Source organism: Nothobranchius furzeri, chromosome 5 (genome assembly GCF_043380555.1).
Source record: "Nothobranchius furzeri strain GRZ-AD chromosome 5, NfurGRZ-RIMD1, whole genome shotgun sequence".
NCBI lineage: Eukaryota > Metazoa > Chordata > Actinopteri > Cyprinodontiformes > Nothobranchiidae > Nothobranchius > Nothobranchius furzeri.
The window spans coordinates 17,795,110-17,819,737 of NC_091745.1; the positions used below are offsets into that span (position 1 = coordinate 17,795,110).

A 24,628-nucleotide genomic window follows, 5' to 3' on the forward strand; every position below is an offset into this window, starting at 1 on the left:
TAAGAGAATAAACACTACAGGCCTTCCATTCTTTATAACACTGCTTTTATTGTGTTGGTTGGTTATGTTCTGGTGACGTGTAGAACTTGGGAGTGCAGGCTGCTGCCTGAGAGGTGGTTGGAGACGGAGTGTCTCCATGCTGCTTTGTTTTGGTCACTTATGTGCGTGAGGCGAGTGGTGTTACGACTCTTCCTGGGGAGTTTGGCTTGTATGCAAAAAGGAAGGGACAATAACGGGATTTAAAAGTTAAAATGATGATCAGGTTTATTTACAACTACAAAAAATCATAAATCTTTCCATCCACAGGTTGGGAATAATAAAACTAATTCTGCCTGTGGGGAATTAAAACAAAAGTACAAATAACTAGGGATGTCCCACTGGGCAAAGATTACAGGGTTCTGGACCAAAATAAGGATCTCCAAAAGTCTAAACTCTAAACTGGGTGGTTAAACCAAACTTAAGGTGATATTTTACACTAAACCGAAAACCCACAACACTCTAAATGTAACAAAAGGGAGATCTAAGCCACAAAAAAGATGAACTCTAAACCAAAACGTAATAGCTTATCCAAACGCAAGAAGCTGTTAGCGAAGACGCTAACAGTAGCTTTACCAACGTTACGTTCAAGTTACCAAGTTTAAATGAACCAAAAACACCCAGCAGCCAGCAGACCAGCACAGAGGAGAGACTGCTACCACCAAAACAGCTCTCCTAATGTCTGAAAGAAGCTCCTTTATGAAGGGAGAAACACTCCTGGTGATGTTCTACATCTGCGGTAGAGACGAAGCAGCGCATCTGACCCCGGAAGTTGTTGTCCGTTGCCGGGAGACGAAGGCGGGCAACACAGGAAAATAATCTAGTAGTGGACGGATGTTGTTCCGGGTCTTCGGTATTTGGCGGAGATGTTAGTGAAGGCGGAGAAGAGGGCGAACTAGAGGAAAACAGGCAGATTCCTCCTCTATTTACAAACTCCTGGGGATGCAACAAGTGGGAGCGGTGCGTCGACTACCGGATCTGACGTCGACAAATTTTTAGAATCGAGCCGTCGACGTCGTCGAGACTTCGCTACAGCACACACACACACACACACACACACACACACACACACACACACACACACACACACACACACACACACACACACACAGCCATCCTGGTGGAGGAGGGGGTTAGGCGTGTTTAACAAAGAGCTGAGAGGTAAATGTGATCTAATCCTCCTCAAAGATCAACACACCCTCTCCTTTTAGCTGAGTTGTAAAGGTGCGTGCGCGCGCGCGTGTGTGTGTGTGTGTGTTTTTTCCCCCACTTGTCTGCTTTTTTCTCTCTTCCCTCACATTTCCTTCACTCTCTGTCTGAAAATATGGTGCGTGGGTGTGATTCTTGCTGTGTTTTATTTTTTGTTGTACTAAAATGAGTGAAATTCCCACTGTGGGATTAAGTATATTCAGTTCTAATTTATTTAAATATTCCTGTTTTGTTGCCCTTTGTTCCCTGATGTTTATTAGAAATGAACAAGATTATGATCCTAAAATCTGTCATTTATTTTTTCTTAGAATTTTTTGAGAGAAATTAGAATTATTTTAGTAAATGCTTTATTATCAATGAGCAGTTTTGTTTTAAATTTAAAGAGACAATGTGTAGTTTTTTTTACCATTAATCTCTGGATAAATCCATCAAAATGTTGTTGAAAATCAACGGAATGATGCCCTGTTGTTGAAAAGTATTGGCGGCTTTGAAACATATCCATGAAAATTAGGTCTAAAATACATAGAAAGGGGTCTAAGTCTCTGGGCGATGCCATGTTTCTTTCTACGGGAGCAGGGGCGGTTCTAGACCAAATTTTCCAGGGGGGCCACAGTGGGGCCAGTATTTTTTCATGGGGGCGCAAGACAAAAAAAAAGGGAAAAATTAGGGCAATATCAAAATTCTTTTTTGTCTCTGCCATATGACTAATTTTGTGCTTGTGCACAATTTTGCCAAAGGAAATTCCTAGTACTGTGAAACTACTCACTTTTTTGTTCTCTTCTTTTTCATTTCTATCTTTACTATATTTTGGGGATAAAATTTATCAAAAATTTTCCTTTACTTTTTTCATCTATGATCTTTTACATCTGTATTTTACTGAAATAAGATTCAAATAAATTCATAAGTAAAGACAATGAACAAGTAAACTATTACAGCGAATGCAGTAATGGTTTACTTGTGAAAGTAAAACTGGCATGTTTTTATGGTACTCTGATAACATTCTGAATGCTTCACCGCAACATGAGACTTGAGTAAAAAAAATAATTCTAGTTGATTATTATAGTTTGTGACTTTATTTGAAGATTACATGTACTATATGAAAAATAAACATTCTAACAAATTAAATATGAGCACAATACAATTCCAGACAATTTTCAGACAATTTCAATTTTTGCCTTTCAGACTTTGCATGTACCAAAAAAAAACCTCCTCTCTCAGTTGCTTTTTTCCGGTTCCTAAATCCACATGGTGAGTCAAACACACTTCCTGCGCTATTTGGCGAGCTAAAATGTCTGCATGCATGACAATAAGTAGAGTCCATAGTAACAGAATATTCAACCCAAGGATGACTTTCATACCAGCTTGGCTGAAAGCTGTCTTCTGTCTCCTATTAATGTCACTGGAAATGTCCTCAAACTAGGCTGAGTAGGTGGGTCATCCTTGCACTTGCTGATATCTGAAAGAAAATAAATGTTAGCATGAGGATAAAAGTCATAATTAGTTAATTCAGAGTCTTATTTTATCTATTTATTAAATATAAACAACAGAAATTTTGGTCCAGAGTCAGCATGCCTCAAATGCATTTTACACACAATATGAGCTGCAATCACAGAGGGCTTGTTCAACACCCACAAACCTGACGGTAGTGTACACGGTGCACATGACAGAAGATGTCCCTCTTTTTGCTCCTCGCTCTCTCCCTCACAGCCTACATCTTCCTTCTCCTCACTCTCAGGGTGGACAGCCTCTGACCTCTCTGGTTCCTCTCCAACCAACTCCTCCTTCTCTCTTTCATCCTGCTTCTCAGCTCCCTCGTGACTTTCATTCTCTCTCTGTCTACGCTGTTCTTTATTAACAGCAGTAAAAAAGGACAAAATGTCCCCTTTTCTTTTCATGGCCGCTGATGCTTCCAGTCAGTGCTGCGAGAGAGTCATAGATAAATGAATACTGTGGTCCAATCTCAACGTGTCTGAGGCTTAAAATGCAGCAACTTCATTTTTATTTTACAGTTAATGTTACAAAGGAAAAACAAATCAGTGTTAACTGTGGATAGACTCAGTTAGGAACTTAAAAGTAAATGACGGAAACGCTCGACTACGATCAAAACACTGATGTCAGGAAAATAAACTGTATTGCTTACCTTCGTCTCTTAGCGTCTTTTCCATTAGTCGTGCTCAAGAATTTCTTCGGGTCCCATTTAAACTATTTTTAATCTTTTATTCAAAAATCCACCGGGTAAACAGTTCTGTCCACAGAGTGTGCTGCGCTCTAAAGGCTCCGTGTGAAACGCTGCAGCGCATTAGTTCCCGTCTCCGAGGCAGCGCGGGAAAAAAAAAATCAGATCTCTTCAGCACAGGGGCCTTAACGGGGGCCAGGGCCGGTTCTACAGGGGCCCAGGCCCCTGTGGGCCCCTGTTTAAAACCGCCAATGCTGTGAGGACAAAATTCATTTACAGATTTGTACCAAATGGTTACAAAACTTTCACCATTATAAATGTTGTTCTACACGTTAATCTCTTCACTTGTTGCCAGTGATGAAAGGAAGTCTGATGTTCTTGCCATTTTGCTAGAGGTTGCGCTGCCAGGGATTTTTGACCATAATGACCATCCGTTGTAATGTCTTAAGCTTGGTTTATGCTTGACGCATTCACTTTCCGCGCGGTGATGCGGCTCGCGGCTGGAATGAGCTTCACAACTCGCAGCGTTTATGATTTGTGCGGCTCGTCTCTGCGGTGAGCCAATATTCTCCCAAACTGAACGGGGCAGCATGGAGCTCTACAGCATGCATCCAACACTACACCATAGTAGAAGTAGAAATCACTGTTTAAAACATGGTATTTCAGCATTTTTAACAGCGTTCTCGTCTTTTCCGACAGTGCGAGCTATTTCTCTCCAAGAATTATTAACAACAAGTTGATCACGGTGATCTCTGAGAGCTGAATCATACAAATGTCTGTATTTACGAACCTCTGCCGTGCTGGTCCGCCATGTTTTTCCGCGTCCGACCGTCCGCGTTGTTAGAAATTTTCCGAGGTGCGCGTTGCGGAAATCTTGGGCCGTGCGGAGACGCGGTGGAGGGGCGTGGTTGTTAAAATGACGCAACTTTTCCGCGCGGAGCCGTGCGGACCTCGCGGACGCGTCAAGCATAAACCAACCTTTACTCGAACACAAAACACAGCTTCTTTGCAACTATTTAGGTATGTACTGCCCCCTACCGCCAGGAATGTTGGATGCGGGGTCCGGGGGCCACAAAGGGGGCCCGCAAGCCGCACATGGCCCGTGGGCCGCCTATTGAGGACCACTGCACTAGGCCACTGGTTTTAGTAAGGTTAAAGCTCCGGCTCAGAAGGTTTTAAAAACCAGAATACACAATCAGTGGAAAACGTGCACTAAAAAGATTTTAGTATTTTAGAATTAGCCAAAATTTCCAATGTATGAGTACATTATTACCAAGCAGCTAGAAGAAAAGTCTTAACTTTTTACAGCCCTTAAACATATCATTACTAAGAGGTAATTCACTAAAGCTACAGCAGATCATTTCAATTTTTGCTTCTTTAATCATAATTGTCAAAAGTAGTTTATTTATATCCTTTTGAGATCAATCTAAATCGGTATCGGCAGGTCAGAGCTGTGCAACGATCAGAGGTCCGTATCGGCTTTCAAAACGGGCACCTATGCATTTCTACTCTAGTTCTCGGGTGTTTTTACAAATTCACCTGCTCTGTATGAACTCAGAAGTATTCAAAATTCAATAAATAAATAAGGCATTATGAAATAAATATCTACATGAAAACTAGACAATCATGCAATCTGACAATGAAATGATGAAATAACAGAATGTTATGTAAAATCTAAGCTCAATATTATGAAATATTTTTCATTCTTCTTTTAAAATGTCTTTATTAATATAAAGTTTTGTTTCCAAAGTCATTTTTTCATAATAATCCAAATTAATATTGAGCCATTTTTATTAAATTCATTCAGTTTTTATTACATAACGACTTTTTAACAAAGACCGCTTTTATGTTTTTTCCCATGGCTGATTTATTTCATAATGAGACTTTACAGCAGAATGTCTCAGTCCATCAGTCAAGCCAGTGGGTGTGACCTGCAACACCATTGGTTAATCCTTCCACATCGTTTGGTTTTCCTGGATTTCTCTGTAATAGAACAAGGCTATCCCAGCATGCTTTGCACGCCGGCTGTGGATTTTCAACAGGAAGAGAAAATGGGGAGAGCTACGACGTTTTAAACGTAAGTTTGTTATAAACTAGCGGTAGAAAACTAAAAAGCTTATAACGGTTCTGTTTATAGACATTTTTCGTTTGTGCATTTGTTTTTTAAATTACATTTTAGGCAGAAATCAGCCAGAACGTGTTTGTTTCGCGGGTCCCAGTTATTCCCGGGTGTGTGTGTGTGTGTGTGTGTGTGTGTCGAATTAAACTTGTCATTTGTTTTAGGGACAACAGAGCATTTTTATTAAGCTTAGAGGTGAAGAGTGAAGCTGTTTACACACGACCACAGTAGTTCTTCTGTGTTCTGCTGTGAAAAGTAGTTTTACATTCAGGGATTTACACAGCTGACACGTTTAAATGAAGTAAAAATTGTTTGTGTGAAGAATATAATTTTTATCTTATGTGGATAAATGTAAAAATGTGATTATTGTCTTTTTGTCACCTGTGGTCTGATTTTCTCTGTAGGACTGCAGGTGCCCAGGGTCAGGAGAGGCTTTACCTGGTGGTCCTCCTGGGAGAGAGGCCTTCTACTGTCATCATGTTAATGTTATTTAGCTGTTTGATATTTGAACACATTTATTAAAACAAATACTAACTGATAACTCTTTCTGGTCATTGATTGTATCACCAGTTTTATTATTACAGATGTTTTTGAGCATGTTACATGAACAGAAAATGAAAAGAATGGTAAGGAGACAAGATTATTTATAATACGTTACACTTATTTACAGATCAAAACCAGTATGGACCAGTTATGTACGGTTAAAGCAGGGTTAACCTGAGTGACTCTTCCTGGATCATTTATTTAAACTGAGTGAGCAGGAAGTCTTTAACAGTGCAGCTGGATCTGCTGCAGGAGGATCCAGACGTGGATGGAGGGCTGGAGCAGACCCGTGGCTGGACGTTTCTGGTCAGAGGAACATCATACAGGACGGTCTGCAGAGAGAGCTTTGGGACGCTTCCTCTCACTGTCCACTCCCATCTTCCATCTACAGGGCCTGCTGGGCTGGCTCAGACGACAGCTGTTACATCTCTGTGAATGACTTGCCTGTTAACAATAGTGGTGGTCTGCAGGTATCTTCTCCTGGACAGAGCACCACTGAACACGTATGAACCGCGTGGGTTCATACGGTAAAAGCAGTTCTGAAAGATAAGAAGGTCCAAGACCATTAAGACACTTAAAAACCGTTAAAAGTATTTTGAAATCGATCCTGAAACATATGGGGAGCCAATGCAGTGATTCTTAAACTGGAGGAATGTGCCCCCACCTCCTGGTCTCCTGTGCCCGATCTCCATTTAAAAAAATGTGATCTGCAAATTCTGATCACCTTTCAGAGCGGATCAAACCAGCTGGCTGTCGCTGCTACTGTAGAGACTGCAGAGACGCTGAACGGAGCGTTGCGTCGCCCCTCCCTCAACTTCTCTCTCACTGTGCCGGCACGCAGTGGCAAAAATGTAAACAAACATGTCTGCTGAACTTTCCCCTGGGACAACTGATGTAAAGTTTTCATCCTACAACAAAAAAAAAATGGCGCGGAGGGAGTCGTTATTTAATACGAGTTTTAAAGAAGAGACGCTGGGCAGTGTGAGGTGAGTTTTTAAGGCTCACTGTAGAATAAAAACACTGAGCATCAACAGTCAAACACAACACTTGTCTGTATGAGCACGACACTCATAGCTGCACAAATAACCTGTGAAATAATTAAGGACATCACGCTAGATCTGCTGCCTGTGATGACACCTGGTTCTGCTCACTATAGGAGCCGCTTCAGGTAAAAAATAAATAAATATAATAATATATCGAACAGTTATCGAACCGATCCCTAAAGAGCACTGAACCGAACCGAATATGATTTAAGCGTACCGTTACACCCCTAATTCTAATGTTTGGAGTGACTTTTTTTAAACACATTTTCTAAATACCAGATATTGGCCACTAAGTGGTTAACAATATGGCCAGTGTATGACCTACGGCTAAGGTCAGTTGCTGGTCATCTTCTTGTTTCTAGAGTCTCGGTTATGGTCTTTACTCTAGATACTAACTGGTGAATGAATGTCCCATTAAATCTGTAGTTTATTTAGATTATTTGACACACACACACACACACACATACAGTGGGGCAAAAAAGTATTTAGTCAGCCACCGATTGTGCAAGTTCTCCCACTTAAAATGATGACAGAGGTCAGTAATTTAAATGATAGGTACACTTCAACTGTGAGAGACAGAATGTGAAAAAAATCCATGAATTCACATGGCAGGATTTTTAAAGAATTTATTTGTAAATCAGGGTGGAAAATAAGTATTTGGTCACTTCAAACAAGGAAAATCTCTGGCTCTCACAGACCTGTAACGTCTTCTTTAAGAAGCTTTTCTGTCCTCCACTCGTTACCTGTTTTAATGGCACCTGTTTGAACTCATTATCTGTATAAAAGACACCTGTCCACAGCCTCAAACAGTCAGACTCCAAACTCCACTATGGCCAAGACCAAAGAGCTTTCGAAGGACACCAGGAAAAGAATTGTAGACCTGCACCAGACTGGGAAGAGTGAATCTACAATAGGCAAGCAGCTTGGTGTGAAAAAATCAACTGTGGGAGCAATTAGCAGAAAATGGAAGACATACAAGACCACTGATAATCTCCCTCGATCTGGGGCTCCATGCAAGATCTCATCCCGTGGGGTCAAAATGATCATGAGAACGGTGAGCAAGAATCCCAGAACCACACGGGGGGACCTGGTGAATGACCTGCAGAGAGCTGGGACCACAGTAACAAAGGTCACCATCAGTAACACACTACAACGGCAGGGAATCAAATCCTGCAGTGCCAGACGTGTTCCGCTGCTGAAGCCAGTGCATGTCCAGGCCCGTCTGAAGTTTGCCAGAGAGCACATGGGTGATACAGCAGAGGATTGGGAGAATGTCATGTGGTCAGATGAAACCAAAGTAGAACTTTTTGGTATAAACTCAACTCGTGGTGTTTGGAGGAAGAAGAATACTGAGTTGCATCCCAAGAACACCATACCTACTGTGAAGCATGGGGGTGGGAACATCATGCTTTGGGGCTGTTTTCCTGCTAAGGGGACAGGACGACTGATCCGTGTTAAGGACAGAATGAATGGGGCCATGTATCATGAGATTCTGAGCCAAAACCTCCTTCCTTCAGTGAGAGCTTTGAAGATGAAACGTGGCTGGGTCTTCCAACACGACAGTGATCCCAAACACACCGCCCGGGCAACAAAGGAATGGCTCCGTAAGAAGCATTTGAAAGTCCTGGAGTGGCCTAGCCAGTCTCCAGACCTCAACCCCATAGAAAATCTGTGGAGGGAGTTGAAAGTCCGTGTTGCTCGGCGACAGCCCCAAAACATCACTGCTCGAAGATCTGCATGGAGGAATGGGCCAAAGTACCAGCTACTGTGTGTGCAAACCTGGTAAAGACCTATAGTAATCGTTTGACCTCTGTTATTGCTAACAAAGGTTATGTTACAAAGTATTGAGTTGAATTTTTGTTATTGACCAAATACTTATTTTCCACCCTGATTTAATAAATTCTTTAAAAATCCTGCCATGTGAATTCATGGATTTTTTTTCACATTCTGTCTCTCACAGTTGAAGTGTACCTATGATGTAAATTACTGACCTCTGTCATCATTTTAAGTGGCAGAACTTGCACAATCGGTGGCTGACTAAATACTTTTTTGCCCCACTGTATATAGCCGTATATTTACGGTGGTAAAAATATTGATTCTTCAGACATTAAATCATCATCTCTTGATGTACACACACACAAACACACACACACACACACACTGAAGTCAAACAAGATTCTTCCACAAAAGTTTGCCTCCTTCTGCAAGTTTTTATTGAAATTAAGAAAAAGATACTTTATTGACACCTTCCAGAAACGGTCTCAGCATAATGTGAGCATTCACGGTTTCCTGCACAGCTACAAAGAAACAAAATCAGCTGACTTCCATAGTGGAAGCAGCCCTTTTCAACCGAGACATCAGAGAAGCTATTGATTATCTGGGATCTCTAAGTGAGTCCTGGCAGCGATGGGAAAGGAAGCTCCTGGAACGCAGCACTGCACTCACTCCAATTCGATTAGACTTCCTTCAGCTCAGCACTTTAGCGCAGCTGCAGCTTTACTTTATCTAGAAATTGGAAGATGGTGCTAATGGTGTTAACCAGCAGCTGTGAGCCATCAGAGCCTGATGTAGAAATGTTTAAGAGAAAAACAGCTTTTGCTCTTAGAGAGCTGAGTGTAACCAGGGGTTGTTGAGCAGACTTCTCAGTCCTGAGGTGGTTCACTTCCTTTAAAACACAAGTGAAACGTAGCTGGGTTACTTATTTCAGCGCACAGTCCTCTTAAAAAGGGAAACTGAACTTGTTATCTGATTCTTTTAAATGTAAAAAATAAGATGAATCATAATCTGAGTCACGTTCAGTCCCATACTAAGTTGAAACCAAGATTTACACAAGCGTGAGCACATTCATCTGTTGAGTAAAAAGATAAATATCTTGAGAGGTGGAATAGGCTGTTGGTTCAGTGGTTCACCTGTTTGGCCTCAGGAGCTAATAGGCTCAGTAAAACCACAGGAAGCCTGTATGGACAGGCAGCAGGTGTAGGAGCAGTAGTCTGACAGGTCTGTTAGAAATCTAAAAGCTGACGCTTCAGCAGCAAGCATAAGAAGTGTGACACACACACGCACACACACACACGGATGAAAGTTTCTAACGTGACAGAGCTTGGATTATTTACACACATTAATATATGTAAAGAGTTGGTCACTTGTTTTGGAAACCAGGTATTTGTAGCATGCTCATTTTCACATGAAGGATGTTTATGTGATGCCCAGTTAGTGTTTCAGCTGCTGGCTCATTTCAGAGGAAGAAGCTGTTTTAACCACGTTTCTGCTTTCATGTGGTGAACATGTTCCACAGGAGACTTGATTGATCCCTGGTTGACCTTTTTAGCTTAGCCACAATGCTCATGAAGTTGTTGCCTGCATCAGATTTTCTGTTAAAAACTGCTATTTCACTTCTAATTTCTTTTTTCCTTTTCTTTAATATTTGGGCGTGGTCCTGATCAATTAGTGTTTCTTGAACATTTTCAAGAGGTTTGGTTTGTGAAGCCACTTTTTTCACAAGTCAGAAATAAGAAAAAAACAACAACATTTTAAATATCATTGTTTAGGTTTTTGCTATCAGCTGCCTGCCACAGAGACACTATAATCAGAGGAATTAGACTTTGTTTTGTCTGCCTGGAACAAACTGTCCTGTGGTGTTTAGTGTGTATGTTTAAGAGCTTTGAACTGACGATGAGTCATTGTTTTCTGCTTCTCTCTGACTGCAGCGTTGTTGTTTACTAATGTCTGTTTTTCTAACAGCTGCCTCTCTGCTCTTTCTATTTTTGTGCAGGAATCGACTATAAAACCACCACCATCCTTTTAGATGGCAGGAGAGTGAAGCTGGAGCTATGGTAAGCACAGAGCAACACTCGGTTTCTTTAATGCAAGACGTTGAAACAAAACCTGATTCTGTAAACATCCCACGATGCAAAGAGGCTTCTTTGCAAATTGAAAATAGGAGCTGCACGTTTCTTATGCAGAAAACACATTTCAGGAGGAAACATGCCTGAAACTGATTCAGGAATAAACCCAGCAAACAAAGGACGTGGAATTATGTATGGAAAACACAGTTTCACTTTGGTCAGGTTAAATTTTTGCATTATAATTTTCCCTTAAAGGAAAGAATTCCTGAAAAGGTGTTGAAACAAAGTTGTAAAGACCTGATTGTGGGTTTGGAGTAGAGGTTGACTGATATTGGTTTTTCTGTTGCCGATGCTGACGTGTAGGAGACGCAGTCAGCCGATAGCCAATATCTACTGCTGATTTTTATGGGCAATTTTTCTTGGCTGATATCCAGATGTTTTCCACCTGATTTTCATGCTTAAACGTCTCTAATTACATCAGTTGATGTACAAGATTGCAGAAGCTGAATCAGTTTTTGAACTCTAAATTTAACTAACTGTTAAATCTGAACTCTGTGCACTGCTCAGTGTTGAAGTCAGACACCTAAATAAAGTTAATTTAGAGTCACACCAGAGATGATAAAAGCCCTGAGAGAAACAATTACAAAAATCAGTTTTTCTCGTTTTTCAAGTAACTTAACATAAATTAAAATCGTAAACGTATTTAAAGTGCAAACATGCCAATTGCAAACGTATTGTGCAAACATTAACTTGTTCAAAATACTGTGTAGCTCCCAGTTGCTCATGTAGTGGATAGTTAAGCTCAAATACGGCTCTGATGTGCGGCTGGACCAGAGATCGCTTGTGGTAGCAAATAACTGCGCATTCTGAATATTTTCTGCAACAAGTCTCTAAATAAAGTAAAATTTTCCAGTGCAGATTGGAGACAACCCATAGAAACACTGATTTGATCTCATTTCAGAGAAAAATAGAACAGGTTAGATGCACCTAATAAATAAAATTACTAACAAACTCAGGAATCTTTCTTTGCTTCTTGTTCTGGTGCTGAAAATATCACTAATGTGGATCAAAGGAGATACACAGATGAATGCACCTCTTATTATTTGGAAACTACATTTACTGCAGCTGGCAGAGGCAGAGATTGTTTCTATTGATACACGGAGTTTACAGAATCATTTAAAATTGTAATAGGGGAAGACTGCAGGAGGGAGCGGTAAAATACAGCAAAAACAAGAAACTACGAGTCTGATGAAACCCGCTGGTTTTCCATCAGGCAGTCACGGGGCAGCTCCAGCGACCCAGTGTCCGAGTTCAGTCCGGTACCGACACCGGCTCGGCAGAGGGTGAACGAGCCGAGGCGACGTCGTGCTCTGCTTAAGAAGAGGTGTTATTTTCCTGCTTCAGAAGAAGCGTCCAACGTGTTTTTACGCTTTCTCCGAGACATGTCACGTCACTAAGTTGTTAGCGCCGCACGCTAAGGAAACCCTGCGTTCCTCTTCGGAACGAAAACCTCGTTGTCGCTCAGCCGCGGCGAAGCCATGTTTGTTCACACACAGGGGAAAACAAGCGGGGCAGGCACTAATCTATTACTATGACTCACTCTGATTGGTTAAGGGTCAAACAAAGGCGTGTCATTCGCCTGAGGTAAGTTCCCTTTTCATTCAGAGGCAGAAATTCAACAGCAGAGCTGTGAATCGTGATAACACGGTCTCTCAAAAATGACAGACCGTCAGATGTGTAGATCGTAAAACGGTCTAAAATCGTCATATCGCCCAGCCCTAATATGGAGTCAGCTTCAAATACTTGTAATGATGACGAGATTCACTAAGTGAAATGCATTTGATATACTCCTGTCGGTCTGCTGCCCGTTCCATGTAAAAGGAGAATCCATGTTGGAGCCATGGGTGTTAAAGAATGCCAACATATCCTTCACTAAAACGCAGTCATGTCAGAGGTTTAGTACCCACTAGGGGTTGTATGAACTAGTCGACTAGTCGACCTCACTGCTCTGTAGTGACTTTTTATGCCTGTCATCGACTAGTCGCTGTCACGTGATAATGACCGGCAAGATGCAGTCCACAGAAAAAACAACAGGTGACGAGCTCCTGCGCGTCGGGAGGCAACGCGCTGTGCCAGAGCGTCGGTACTGACACCCGCCGTAAAACGGACATTTAACCAAATTGTGACCTTTACCCTCTTGCAATTTAACCTTCCCCTCACCCCCATCCTAACCTTAACCAGCTTGCACATGCAAAGCTCTGATTGTTGACGCGCTCCAGACTTCTGCGTCCTGAGCACGGCCACAGTAACATTATCAAATCAGGTGTCGCCACCTCAAAAACTAATTTAACATGCAATCGTTCATGTCGGCTCATTTCCTTTTCTGTCTTTTATTTGTGCCTGATGCGTTTCGCTGCTGTGGAGCGGGGTGTCATCAGCATAAACATTTGTGGAAAATCATAAATAATCTGAATGTCTGAGGACTGAACATGGAGCCCTGAGGTAGCCTGGCAAGCCAGACTAAATAAATGTATTATTTAGTCTGGCCATGCTCCATTGACGGCTCTCGGTTGTGGGGCGGGTTCTACAGTTGTCTTTCAAATGATCTCCGCATTCCACTGGACAATGAATGTGACATACTCTTGTTTCACTCTGTTGCATCATCCCACCCACCAGGCATATAGAGTGCCCTGATTGGCCCACAAAGCGGACAAAGCTCTGTGATTTGTTCACTAAGCAGATAGAGCACTATGATTGGCCCACGATTACGGACCAATCACAGCTCTTTATGTGTTTGAAATCCCTCTAGAGAGCTGTGATTGGCTAGCCAGAGTCCTGGTAGGAGCTGCTGAGGTTCCAATGGAGCATGCCTAGACCATTCTTTGCAAAGCAAGAATTTGGTCTAGTTCACTAGGCTAGCCCTGAGGGACACCAGCAACCACATTTCTGTTAGACACATATACAGTTGTGGTCAGAAGTTTACATACACTTGTAAAAAATATAATATAATGGCTCTACTGAGTGTCCCGTTATTTCTAAAACTCTGATTTTTCTCTGATAGAGTGATTGGAACAGATACTTCTTTGTCACAAAAAACATTCATGAAGTTCGGTTCTTTAATGTCTTTATTATGGGTTAACAGAGAAAAGTGATCACATTTGCTGGGTCACAAATATACATACAGCAGTGCTAATATTTGGGTACATGTCCCTTAGCCATTTTCACTTCAATTAGGCGCTTTTGGTAGCCATCCACAAGCTTCTGGCAAGCTTCTGGTTGAATCTTTGACCACTCCTCTTGACATAATTGGTGAAGTTCAGTTAAATTTGATAGCTTTCTGACATGGACTTGTTTCTTCAGCACTGTCCACATGTTTTCAATGGGGTTTAAGTCAGGACTTTGGGAAGGCCATTCTAAAACCCTTATTTTAGCCTGATTTAGCCATTCCTTTACCACTTTTGATGTGTGTTTGGGGTCATTGTCCTGTCGGAACACCCAACTGCGCCCAAGACCCAACCTTCGTGCTGATGATTTTAGGTTATGTTGAAGAATGTGAAGGTAATCCTCCTTCTTCATTATCCCATTTACTCTCTGTAAAGCACCAGTTCCATTGGCAGCAAAACAGCCCCACAGCATAATATTCCCACCACCATGCTTGACTGTAGGCATGGTGTTCTTGGGGTTAAAGGCCTCACCTTTTCTCCTCCAAACATATTGCTGGGCATTGTGGCCAAAAAGCTCGATTTTTGTTTCGTCTGACCACAGAACTTTCCTCCAGCAGGTCTTATCTTTGTCCATGTGATCAGCAGCAAACTTCAGTCGAGCCTTAAGGTGCCGCTTTTGGAGCAAGGGCTTCCTTCTTGCACGGCATCCTCTCAGTCCATGGAGATGCAAAACACGTTTGACTGTGGACAATGACACCTGTGTTCCAGCAGCTTCTAATTCTTGGCAGATCTGCTTTTTGATGATTCTTGGTTCACTCTTTACCCTCCTGACCAATTTTCTCTCAGCAGCAGGTGATAGCTTGCGTTTTCTTCCTGATCTTGGCAGTGATGAAACAGTGCCATGCACCTTATACTTACAAACAATTGTTTGCACTGTTGCTCGTGGGACCTGCAGCTGCTTTGAAATGGCCCCAAGTGACTTTCCTGACTTGTTCAAGTCAATAATTTGCTTTTTCAGATCCATGCTGAGCTCCTTTGACTTTCCCATTGTAGCATTTGTGGGCGTTTGTATCCAATGAGCCCTATTTACCTGGCCTAAGAGAAGTCACCAGCTGTAGTCACTCATAATCACTCACAAGAAGTTAAGAGGCCATGCTATGAAGCTCAGTTCACTGACACGTTTCTAAGTCACCAAAATTGCTAGTTCATGTTGCTGTATGTATATTTGTGACCCAGCAAATGTGATCACTTTTCTCTGTTAACCCATAATAAAGACATTAAAGAACCGAACTTCATGAATGTTTTTTGTGACAAAGAAGTATCTGTTCCAATCACTCTATCAGAGAAAAATCAGAGTTTTAGAAATAACGGGACACTCAGTAGAGCCATTATATTATATTTTTTACAAGTGTATGTAAACTTCTGACCACAACTGTAATTCTTTACTATATTCAGTCAGCAGAGTGTATATGTAGGGTTTGGTAAATTGAGTGCTTTAAGAGCTCAATATATATATTACCTCTACTTATGACCAATAGAGCTCCGGGAGTTGACGTCACTTCTCCCAGCATACAACCGTTCAAATCGAAACGGCGCCATCTTGGCAGGTAGAAGCCGGCAGCTGGACTATTTGTTATTGCCAGAAAACTCAATCAGACAGGAAATATGGTAGATTCCTGTTGTGCCCCAGGATGCAGAACAGACGCGGACGACATAAGGAATGAGCCATCTACAGGATTCCCCAAGATCCGGAGCGCCTCAAACGTTGGATCATTATAATAAAACGCACTAGTGACCGGGCGAAAATGAAGCTGTGGGATCCCGAGAGTAAAGGTTTTCGCTTATGCAGCGACCGCTTCATGTCAGGTACTTAAACCCACGTTTCCTCAACTGTGTATGATATTTATTTTAAATGCTTTTATTAAGATTCTTAGTGGGCTTCCTAAACTTATTTTGGCGTGGCTTTTTCTGTCTTATTACTCATAGGAACAAGTAAACATCACGTAAAACGTTCCCTCGTGATTTCTGCGTGCTGCCGTTTACGTGTTTTATAATCACAGCAATTAACCGGCTAAGCTGTATTTAATTTTATGCAATGGTTGATCAATTGTCAGATCACACATAAAAAGCACTTTGGATTGCTATTATCTGTCTCACCGAGACAGATCTCAGACAGATCCTGAGACGCTCCTGCCTGACATTTTTATTTTATTCACGGAAAAAAATCAAACTAGTGATTTCTCTTGGCATTCAGTTTATACATTCAAACAGCACAGCACTCTATTTAAACTACTTACGTGTAAATCTGTTATTTGTCCATCCATCCATCCATTTTCATCCGCGTATCCGGAGTCGGGTTGCGTGGGCATGTAGCGTTGAGAGGCTCAGACTTCCCTCTCCCCAGCCACCTGAGTCATCTCCTCCGGGTAAATCCCAAGGGGTTCCCCGGCCAGGTCCAGGAAGAATTCCGCTCCGACAGCTTCTGGCGTCGGAGCAAGCAGTAGCGTCGAGAGTCCCAGACTTCCCTCTCCCCAGCTGCCTGATGAGCCAGCTCCTCCGGGGGAATCCCAAGGAGTTCCCCGGCTAGGTCCGGTAAGAAGTCCGCTCTGACAGCTTCTGGCGTTTTTAAAAAGTATCCCAGGGGCATGGTAAGGGTCGGAGATGTTTAGTCGATTTAATTTCTGACTATATAAAACAATTTCTTCGGTTTTAAAGTGTGAAGTAAACTCCGACGAAGTAAAATCCAAGCTGATCCTGTTCATGTTCATGTTTACATCCGTGTTTGTTTAGCTTCTTTTACCTGCCAATATGGCGTCTACTAACTGAGAGTCATGTGGGGTCCGGAGCTCTATAAGCTGTGATACTAAATCTAAATATAGAATATCAACCCTGCCTGGTCTTTACTGTGTTTAATCAGAAGATCTAGCATTCTTTATTAAGGGATTGTAAACACTTCGTTTTGATTCAGAAAAGAGTCAGGTTTATAAAAGTAAGAATTTATTTTACCAAAAATTAAAACATGACAGGTTAACTAACATTTACTGTGAGTGGATGGAACTAGATGTGATGTATGAATGCAATGTTATCAGAAATTCCGTGTCTAGGAGAGCTGAGTTCTGGATGTAAAAGAATTTGGTTTGCGTTAAGCTATGAAGTTGTTATTATCAAAAACACATCAGACGCAATCTGTCATGTCTACATACCCACTCGAAGACCCTCGTGATAGATCCGGAATGTCGAAGTCCTTGGACTTCCAGGCACCGAGGTCCGTAGCAGAAACTGCGGCGCTACTAGACCGGTCTTAGAGTTGTCCCCAGGTCACAACAGATGGATGGAACCACGCGTCTGGCGGCCTCTTTAAGGAGTCTAAACGATATCAGCTTGTTCTGCAGGAACTGTTTTCTTTATCAGCTTTGCAGGTGCAACAAGGTTTGGACGACGTGTCAAAAGCTTTGATGGGTTAAAGAGGTGTTGCTTCAGATGGCCGGTCTGAAACTTTCTCTAGAACTGAGGAATCGCCAGAGTCATCTGGTTTTAATGTTCTCCATCCATCCATCCATCAGTTCATTTTCATCCATCCATCCATTTTCATCCGCTTATCCGGAGTCGGGTCGCAGAGGCAGTAGCCTAAGGCGAGAGGCCCAGACTTCCCTCTTCTCAGCCACTTGGGCCAGCTCCTCCGGGGGAACCCCAAGGTGTTCCCTGGCCAGGTGAGAGACATAGTCCCTCCACCGTGTCCTTGGTCTACCTTTAGGTCTCTCCCGGTTGGACGTGCCTGGAAAACCTCACCAGGGAGGCGTCCAGGATGCATCCTGACCAGATGCCCTAGCCACCTCAACTGGCTCCTCTCAATGTGGAGTAGCAGCAGGGCTACTCCGAGCCCCTCTCAAATGACCAAGCTTTTCACCTTATCTCAGGGAGAGCCCAGCCACTCCTCGGAGAAAACTCATTTCGGCCGCTTGTGTCCGCAATCTCGTTCTTTCGGTCACTACCCAAAGCTCATGAGGGTAGGAATGTAGATCGACCGGTAAATCGAGAGCTTCGCCTTCTGACTCAGCTCTCTCTTCACCACAACAGACCTGTACAATGCCCGCATCACTGCAGATGCAGCACCAATCCGCCAATCGATCTCATGCTTCAGTTTTCCCTCACTCGTGAACAAGACCCCAAGATACTTAAACTCCTCCACTTGGGGCAGGACCTCATCCCTGACCCAGAGAAGGCATTCTACCCTTTTCTGAATCAAGACCATGGTCTCAGATTCAAAGGAGCTGATTCTCATCCCAGCTGATTCACACTCGGCTGCGAACCGCTCCAGCAAAAGCTGAGGATCACATTCTGATGAAGCCAACAGGACCACATCATCTGCAAAAAGCAGAGACCTGATCCTCAGGCCACCAAAATGGATGCCCACCACACCTTGGCTGCACCTAGAAATCCTGTTCATAAAGGTTATGAACAGAATCGGTGACAAATGGCAGCCTTGGCGGAGTCCAACTCTCACTGGGAACGAGCCCGACTTACTGCCGGCAATGTGGACCAAGCTCTGACACCGGTCATACAGGGACCTAACAGCCCGTATCAGAGGGCCTGGTACCCCATACTCCTGGAGTACCCCCCACAGGGCCCCCCGAGGTCAAACGCCTTCTCCAAATCCACAAAACACATGTAGACTGGTTTGGCAAATTCCCACGCACAGTCCAGTATCCCCCTAAGGGTATAGAGCTGGCCCAGTGTTCCACGGCCAGGACGAAAACCACATTGCTCCTCCTGAATCTGAGGTTCAACAATCCGACGGACCCTCCTCTCCAGAACCCCCAAATAAACCTTACCAGGAAGGCTCAGGAGTGTGATCCCCCTGTAGTTTGAACACACCCTGTGGTCCCCCTTTTTAAATAAGGGGACCACCACCCCGGTCTGCCATTCCAGTGGGACTGCCCCCGATGTCCATGCGATATTGCAGAGCTGCGTCAGCCAACACAGCCCCACAACATCCAGAGCCTTAAGGAACTCCGGGCGGATCTCATCCACCCCTGGAGCCTTGCCACAGAGGAGCTTTTTAACCACCACAGTGACCTCAGAACCAGAGATTTCAGAGGCCAGCCCAAAGTCCCCAGACTCTTCTTCCTCACTGGAAGACGTGTCGGTGGGATTGAGGAGGTCTTCGAAGTATTCTGCCCACCGATCCACAACGTCCTGAGTAGAGGTCAGCAGCACACCGTCCCCACTATAGATAGTGTTGGTAGCGCACTGCTTTCCCACCCTGAGGCGCCGGATGGTGGACCAGACTCTCCTCGAAGTCGTACGGAAGTCTTGCACCATGGTCTCACCAAACTCCTCCCATGCCCGGGTTTTTGCCTTGGCGACCACCCGAGTCGCGTTCCGCTTGGACTGCCGGTACCCAGCAGCTGCCTCTGGAGTCCCAAAGGGCCCAAAAGACCTGATTGGACTCTTTCTTCAGCATGACCGCGTCCCTAACCACCGGTGTCCACCAGCGGGTTCGGGGGTTGCCACCACGACTGGCACTGCCGATCCTGCGACCTCAGCTCCGGTCAGCTGCCTCAACAATGGAGGCACGGAACAGGGTCCATTCAGACTCAATGTCCCCCGCCTAGTGTTGTCAAAAAAATCGATACCTACATATAAATCGATACTAAAAGTGTATCTAAATTAGATATTCCATCCCTGTGGTATCGATATTATGGACTATTATACACAGCCTTCTTCAAGTACACCGACACGCACGACAGCCAGATGCCGTAAAGCAACCTCCGCCTCCCAGACAAACAGAAGAAGAAGACGCCGCATGGCTACATTACAATTTCCCACGCGAGATTTCTCCGATCCAAGTTTTGTCTGCCAAATAAATAATAAACAAAAACATAAACAGCGAATTTGGGAGGCGCTTCACAGCCCAACTTAATTAGCATACCAAGTCCGACACGTTGTATATTCACGCTTATGTGCTTAAAGGAAAACTCCCGTTTATTGCAACCCGGACTTAATTTCTAGCATGCAGTACGTTTGTTTACTCACGCTGACAACATTGGTGCCACTTGGATTCCCCGGGGTATTTAGATCCATCGGCGAATCGCCATCAGTGTATATCCATATAACGGGTGCGGACAGGCACCCATGGTGCAGCCTCGAAATAAGACATTATCTGCACCAAAACATCTCAATGTCGAAAGGTTTTGTTTGGAATCATTAATGTGATTCCCCTGTTTGTTTGGAGCGAGTCTGGGATTTCTAGGCATGAACAGACTAGCCACGGCTAATCTAACCGGCGCTTTTAATGACGTCACTGCCGTGCGCCAATCTGTTTTTATTAAGATTACCGGTAGATGTACCTTTGTCCTACTGTGGAGAAATTCATTTTCTCCCTTTATTGACCAACAGAGTTGTTCAAAAGTACAGAACAAAACATATGGCATTACAGCTTATGACAAAAATGCACCTTAAACAGAGTTTAAGCAGCAAAACATCACTCTGCAAATAGTGTATATATAGTGAGACAATTCATGATTTAAAGTGTTAACTTTCGCCAGTCTTTGTATGCACGTTTTAAAAAATGCTGATACTTGAGAGGTTTAAGCACTTTATACACTTAATTCTTAACATTTAATTTTTGCAATATAAATTGAGGAATGTTATTTTTTGAATAAACTTGCTCAATAAATTGGTGTTTGTAAATAGTATCGAAATCGAGTATCGAGTTTTTTTTCAAGTATCGAATCGAGTTTGAAATTTTTGTATCATGATAACCCTACCCCCGCCTCCCCTGGAACATTTTGGAAGTTCTGTCAGAGGTGGGAATTGAAGCTCCTTCTGACAGGAGACTCTGCCAGACGTTCCCAGCAGACCCTCGCAATACGTTTGGGCCTGCCTGGTCTGACCGGCATCCTCCCCCATCATCTGAGCCAACTCACCACCAGATAGTTGTCAGTTGACAGCTCCGCCCCTCTCTTCACCTGAGTGTCCAATACAAGTGACCGCAGGTCAGATGAAACAACAACAAAGTCGATCATCAAGCTGTGGCCTAAGGTATCCTGGTGCCAAGAGCTCATATTGACACCTTTATGTCTGAACATGGTGTTCATTACGGACAATCCATGACTGGCAACAGAAGTCCAAAAACAAAACACCACTCGAATTCAGATCGGCGGGGCGTTCCTCCCAACCACACTGCCGTTGCCCACGTGAGCGTTAAAGTCTCCCAGCAGAACGAGGGAGTCACCGGAAGGAGCGCTTTCCAGCACCACCTCCAAGGTCTCCAAAAAGGGTGGGTAGTCTGAACTGTAGTTTAATGCATAAGCACAGACCACAGTCAGAACCCGTCCCCCACACGTAGGCGGAGGGAGGCTACCCTCTCATTCACTGGGGTAAACCCCAACGTACAGGCACCAAGATGGGAGGCAACTAGTATGCCCACCCCTGCTCGGCACCTCTCAGTGGGAGCAACTCCAGAGTGGTAGAAAGCCCAACCCCTCTCAAGGAAACTGGTTCCAGCGCCAGAGCCATGCGTTGAGGTGAGTCCGACTATATCTAGTCGGAACCTCTCAACCTCACACACCAACTCAGACTCCTTCTCCACCAGAGAGGTGACATTCCATGTGCCAAGAGCCAGCTTCTGTAGCCGAGGATCAGACCCCCAAGGTCCCCGCCCTCGACTACCACCCATCACACACTGCACCCGACCCCTTTGACCCCTCCCACAAGTGGTGAGCCCATGGGAAGGGGGACCCATGCTTCCTCTTCGGGCTGTGCCCGGCCGGGCTCCATGGGTGAAAGCCCGGGCACCAAGCGCTCGCCAACGTGCCCCACCTCCAGGCCTGGCTCCAGAGGGGGACCCCGGTGACCCACGTCCGGGCGAGGGAACACGGTTTCCATTTATATAATTCATCATAAGAGGTCTTTTAATGTTCTCATGTTATGATTTGTGTAGCCAACCAGATGTTGACAAGTTTGAGGAATATTATTAAGAATCTCAGAAACACGCCTTCATTGATACCAGACGCTCTGATCTGGGTAAAGGACTATCTATGTGTCACACGTTTAACTTAACTTTTCTTTGTTCTTGTGTGAGTGCAAATGGTGACGACCTTGTCATATTAACATGCTGAAACATATTTCAATCACTGTCATAACATAACATTCATTTCAAACTTCAATCCTTGAGCACAGATTAATGAAACATTTCATTATATTATAATTATTATAAGTAGCAATAAACAAACGTTTATTTAATGATTATCTAGCTTATAAGTTGTAGAAGTTTATATCTGATTTAGGAAATCTGGGCTGTCAATGTTCCTTCTATGGAGGCATGAAGAATCCTGAAAGATTGGACCTTGAGGAGAGAGCGTTATTGTTAACTTTTCGTTATCTGTGTTCAGAGCTGCAGGCTCTGAGCTCCAGTTGGATGGAGGCAGGCCGATTAAAAGGGGACACATGCAGTCTCGTGTCTCCTTTTTGACCAGATGTTGAAAGGTCAGACTGTACCTAAAAACTGACCATTGCTGGACGTTACAATATGAATTCAAATTAATGTTGTCAATATGTTCAAGGTCAACATAATTACCACTAAAACTTAATGAGTGTTGGTGTTTTGCTGACATTTTTGCTTTTTTACTCTAAATAAAAGACAAAAGTTGAATTTTCTTGAATGCTCTTCACAGGGACACGTCGGGCCAGGGGCGGTTCTGCACTATCTTCCGCTCATATTCCCGTGGCGCTCAGGTGAGCAGGAGCACCTATGAGGGTAAAGCAACAGCACAGCCTGCTTCTCTCTGCTGACTGTGTACGTTTCTCCTCAGGGGATTTTACTGGTGTATGATATAACAAACCGGTGGTCCTTTGATGGCATCGACAGATGGATCAGGGAGATCGATGAAGTGAGTCTGATCAGAGTTCAGATATTTATGTCCCACTGTGGTTGGTTCATGTCTCCAGAAAAGATAACAATTTAAAAAAAATCCAAGACATATGTAAACACAGAAATTCAGGATAAAAATTTGGCATCGAGATCATCCTACCTCATAGATTTGCCACATTGTTGTTCCAATTCACTGCATGCTTGCCTGCCTTTATAATTGCTTTTGTTCTGATTTTGTTGCTGCAACATTTCTATAAACATGATCAGATCCCATCACTTACTCTCTGGTACATCAAGAGACAAACAGAACCCCCCAGCCTCTGTGTGCAGGCGATTTACTTCATGTCCTTCCTGCTGACTTGGAAACAAAGAGGATGTCTGCTTTGTGTGTGTGTGTGTGTGTGTGTGTGTGTGTGTGTGTGTGTGTGTGTGTGTGTGTGTGTGTGTGTGTGTGTGTGTGTGTGTGTGTGTGTGTTTCCCTCTTTCTTTGGGCCTGTGGAATGTGTGTTCCATTTTGACTTTTCCTGCTCCACCTCTACTGAACTAGCTCAGTTGCACACCTTTGGTGACAGAAATAATGTCAGGATGGAGGTCTCAGAAATGTGTTCTGATGGAGGATAACCAGTGTGTAAAAGGAGAAGATGGCACATATAAATAAGCCGTCTGATATCCGATGATCATGAACGGTTTTTGGTTCTCCAGTGTTATTAGTGGATAAATTCCACAATCAGTTCATCTTATCGTCTGCTACACTGTGCAGAAACCCAACTGTTGAATAAAGACTTAATATTTTATTATAGTGAAAACATTTTCTTTGAAAAACGAGAAGCTTCAGGTCCACCAATCTTCCTTCGGCAGGTTAACGGATCTGGAAAGCCACCTCTTTGACAGGCAGACATGGTACACTCAGTGGTTTCAATCAAAAAGATTCCAGATCCCAAATCATTTGTTCAGATCAACCTTTTCCCGGCATCCGTCACTGCCTTTTAGAGGTGCTGAAAAAAATCGATTCAAGTCTGATTCTTATTTATAAAGATTCAGAATTGATTGCAAGAACTCAAACATTTGGCATGTTACAGGTTGGAGATGCACTTTTGTGATCTTTGTTAGGAGAGTCAGTACTCCGATTACTTTTGTGGTCCCATAAATTGAGATGATTTATGTTTGAATCTGCTGATAAGAGGGCACTCGGATGTCATTTTTTCCATACTCAGAAATTTGAGATATTCTCATATTTATTTTCTAAGTTGATGAATGAGTACTCAGGATTACTCATGTAACTTGTTTCTACACATACTTGAAAAGTAGACCGTATTACTTTCAAAGCTACTGTTAGGTAACTACAGATTTGTTATATTTTACAAGGTAAGAAAAATAAATGTTGCCTTTTGGTCAAAAGATTGTTTCTGTTTACAGTTTTAGAATCACTTTATTTTACATAGTAAATTAGCATTTTTGGAGCACGACCAGTTTAAAGTCTAATAAAAATGTCCCATAGCTTTAACTAACTTGTACAACAACGAAGTTCATCCTGGAGCTGACACTCCTTGTTAATACTGATTGTGAATCCATTTAAATCGAGAATCGATTCTGAATCGAATCGGCACCCCAAGAATCG

General features: G+C 43.3%; 1 protein-coding gene across 1 annotated transcript in view; it reads left to right on the forward strand.

Annotated features, from left to right (window-relative positions):
- Window positions 1-24,628, forward strand: part of rab40c (RAB40c, member RAS oncogene family) — a 60,269-nt gene that overhangs the window by 32,836 nt on the left and 2,805 nt on the right. Inside the window, exons 2-4 of the mRNA XM_070551491.1 lie at window positions 10,899-10,959; window positions 22,814-22,874; window positions 22,952-23,029. Of these exons, the coding sequence (XP_070407592.1) occupies window positions 10,899-10,959; window positions 22,814-22,874; window positions 22,952-23,029 (200 nt within the window). The remainder of the gene's footprint in view (window positions 1-10,898; window positions 10,960-22,813; window positions 22,875-22,951; window positions 23,030-24,628) is intronic.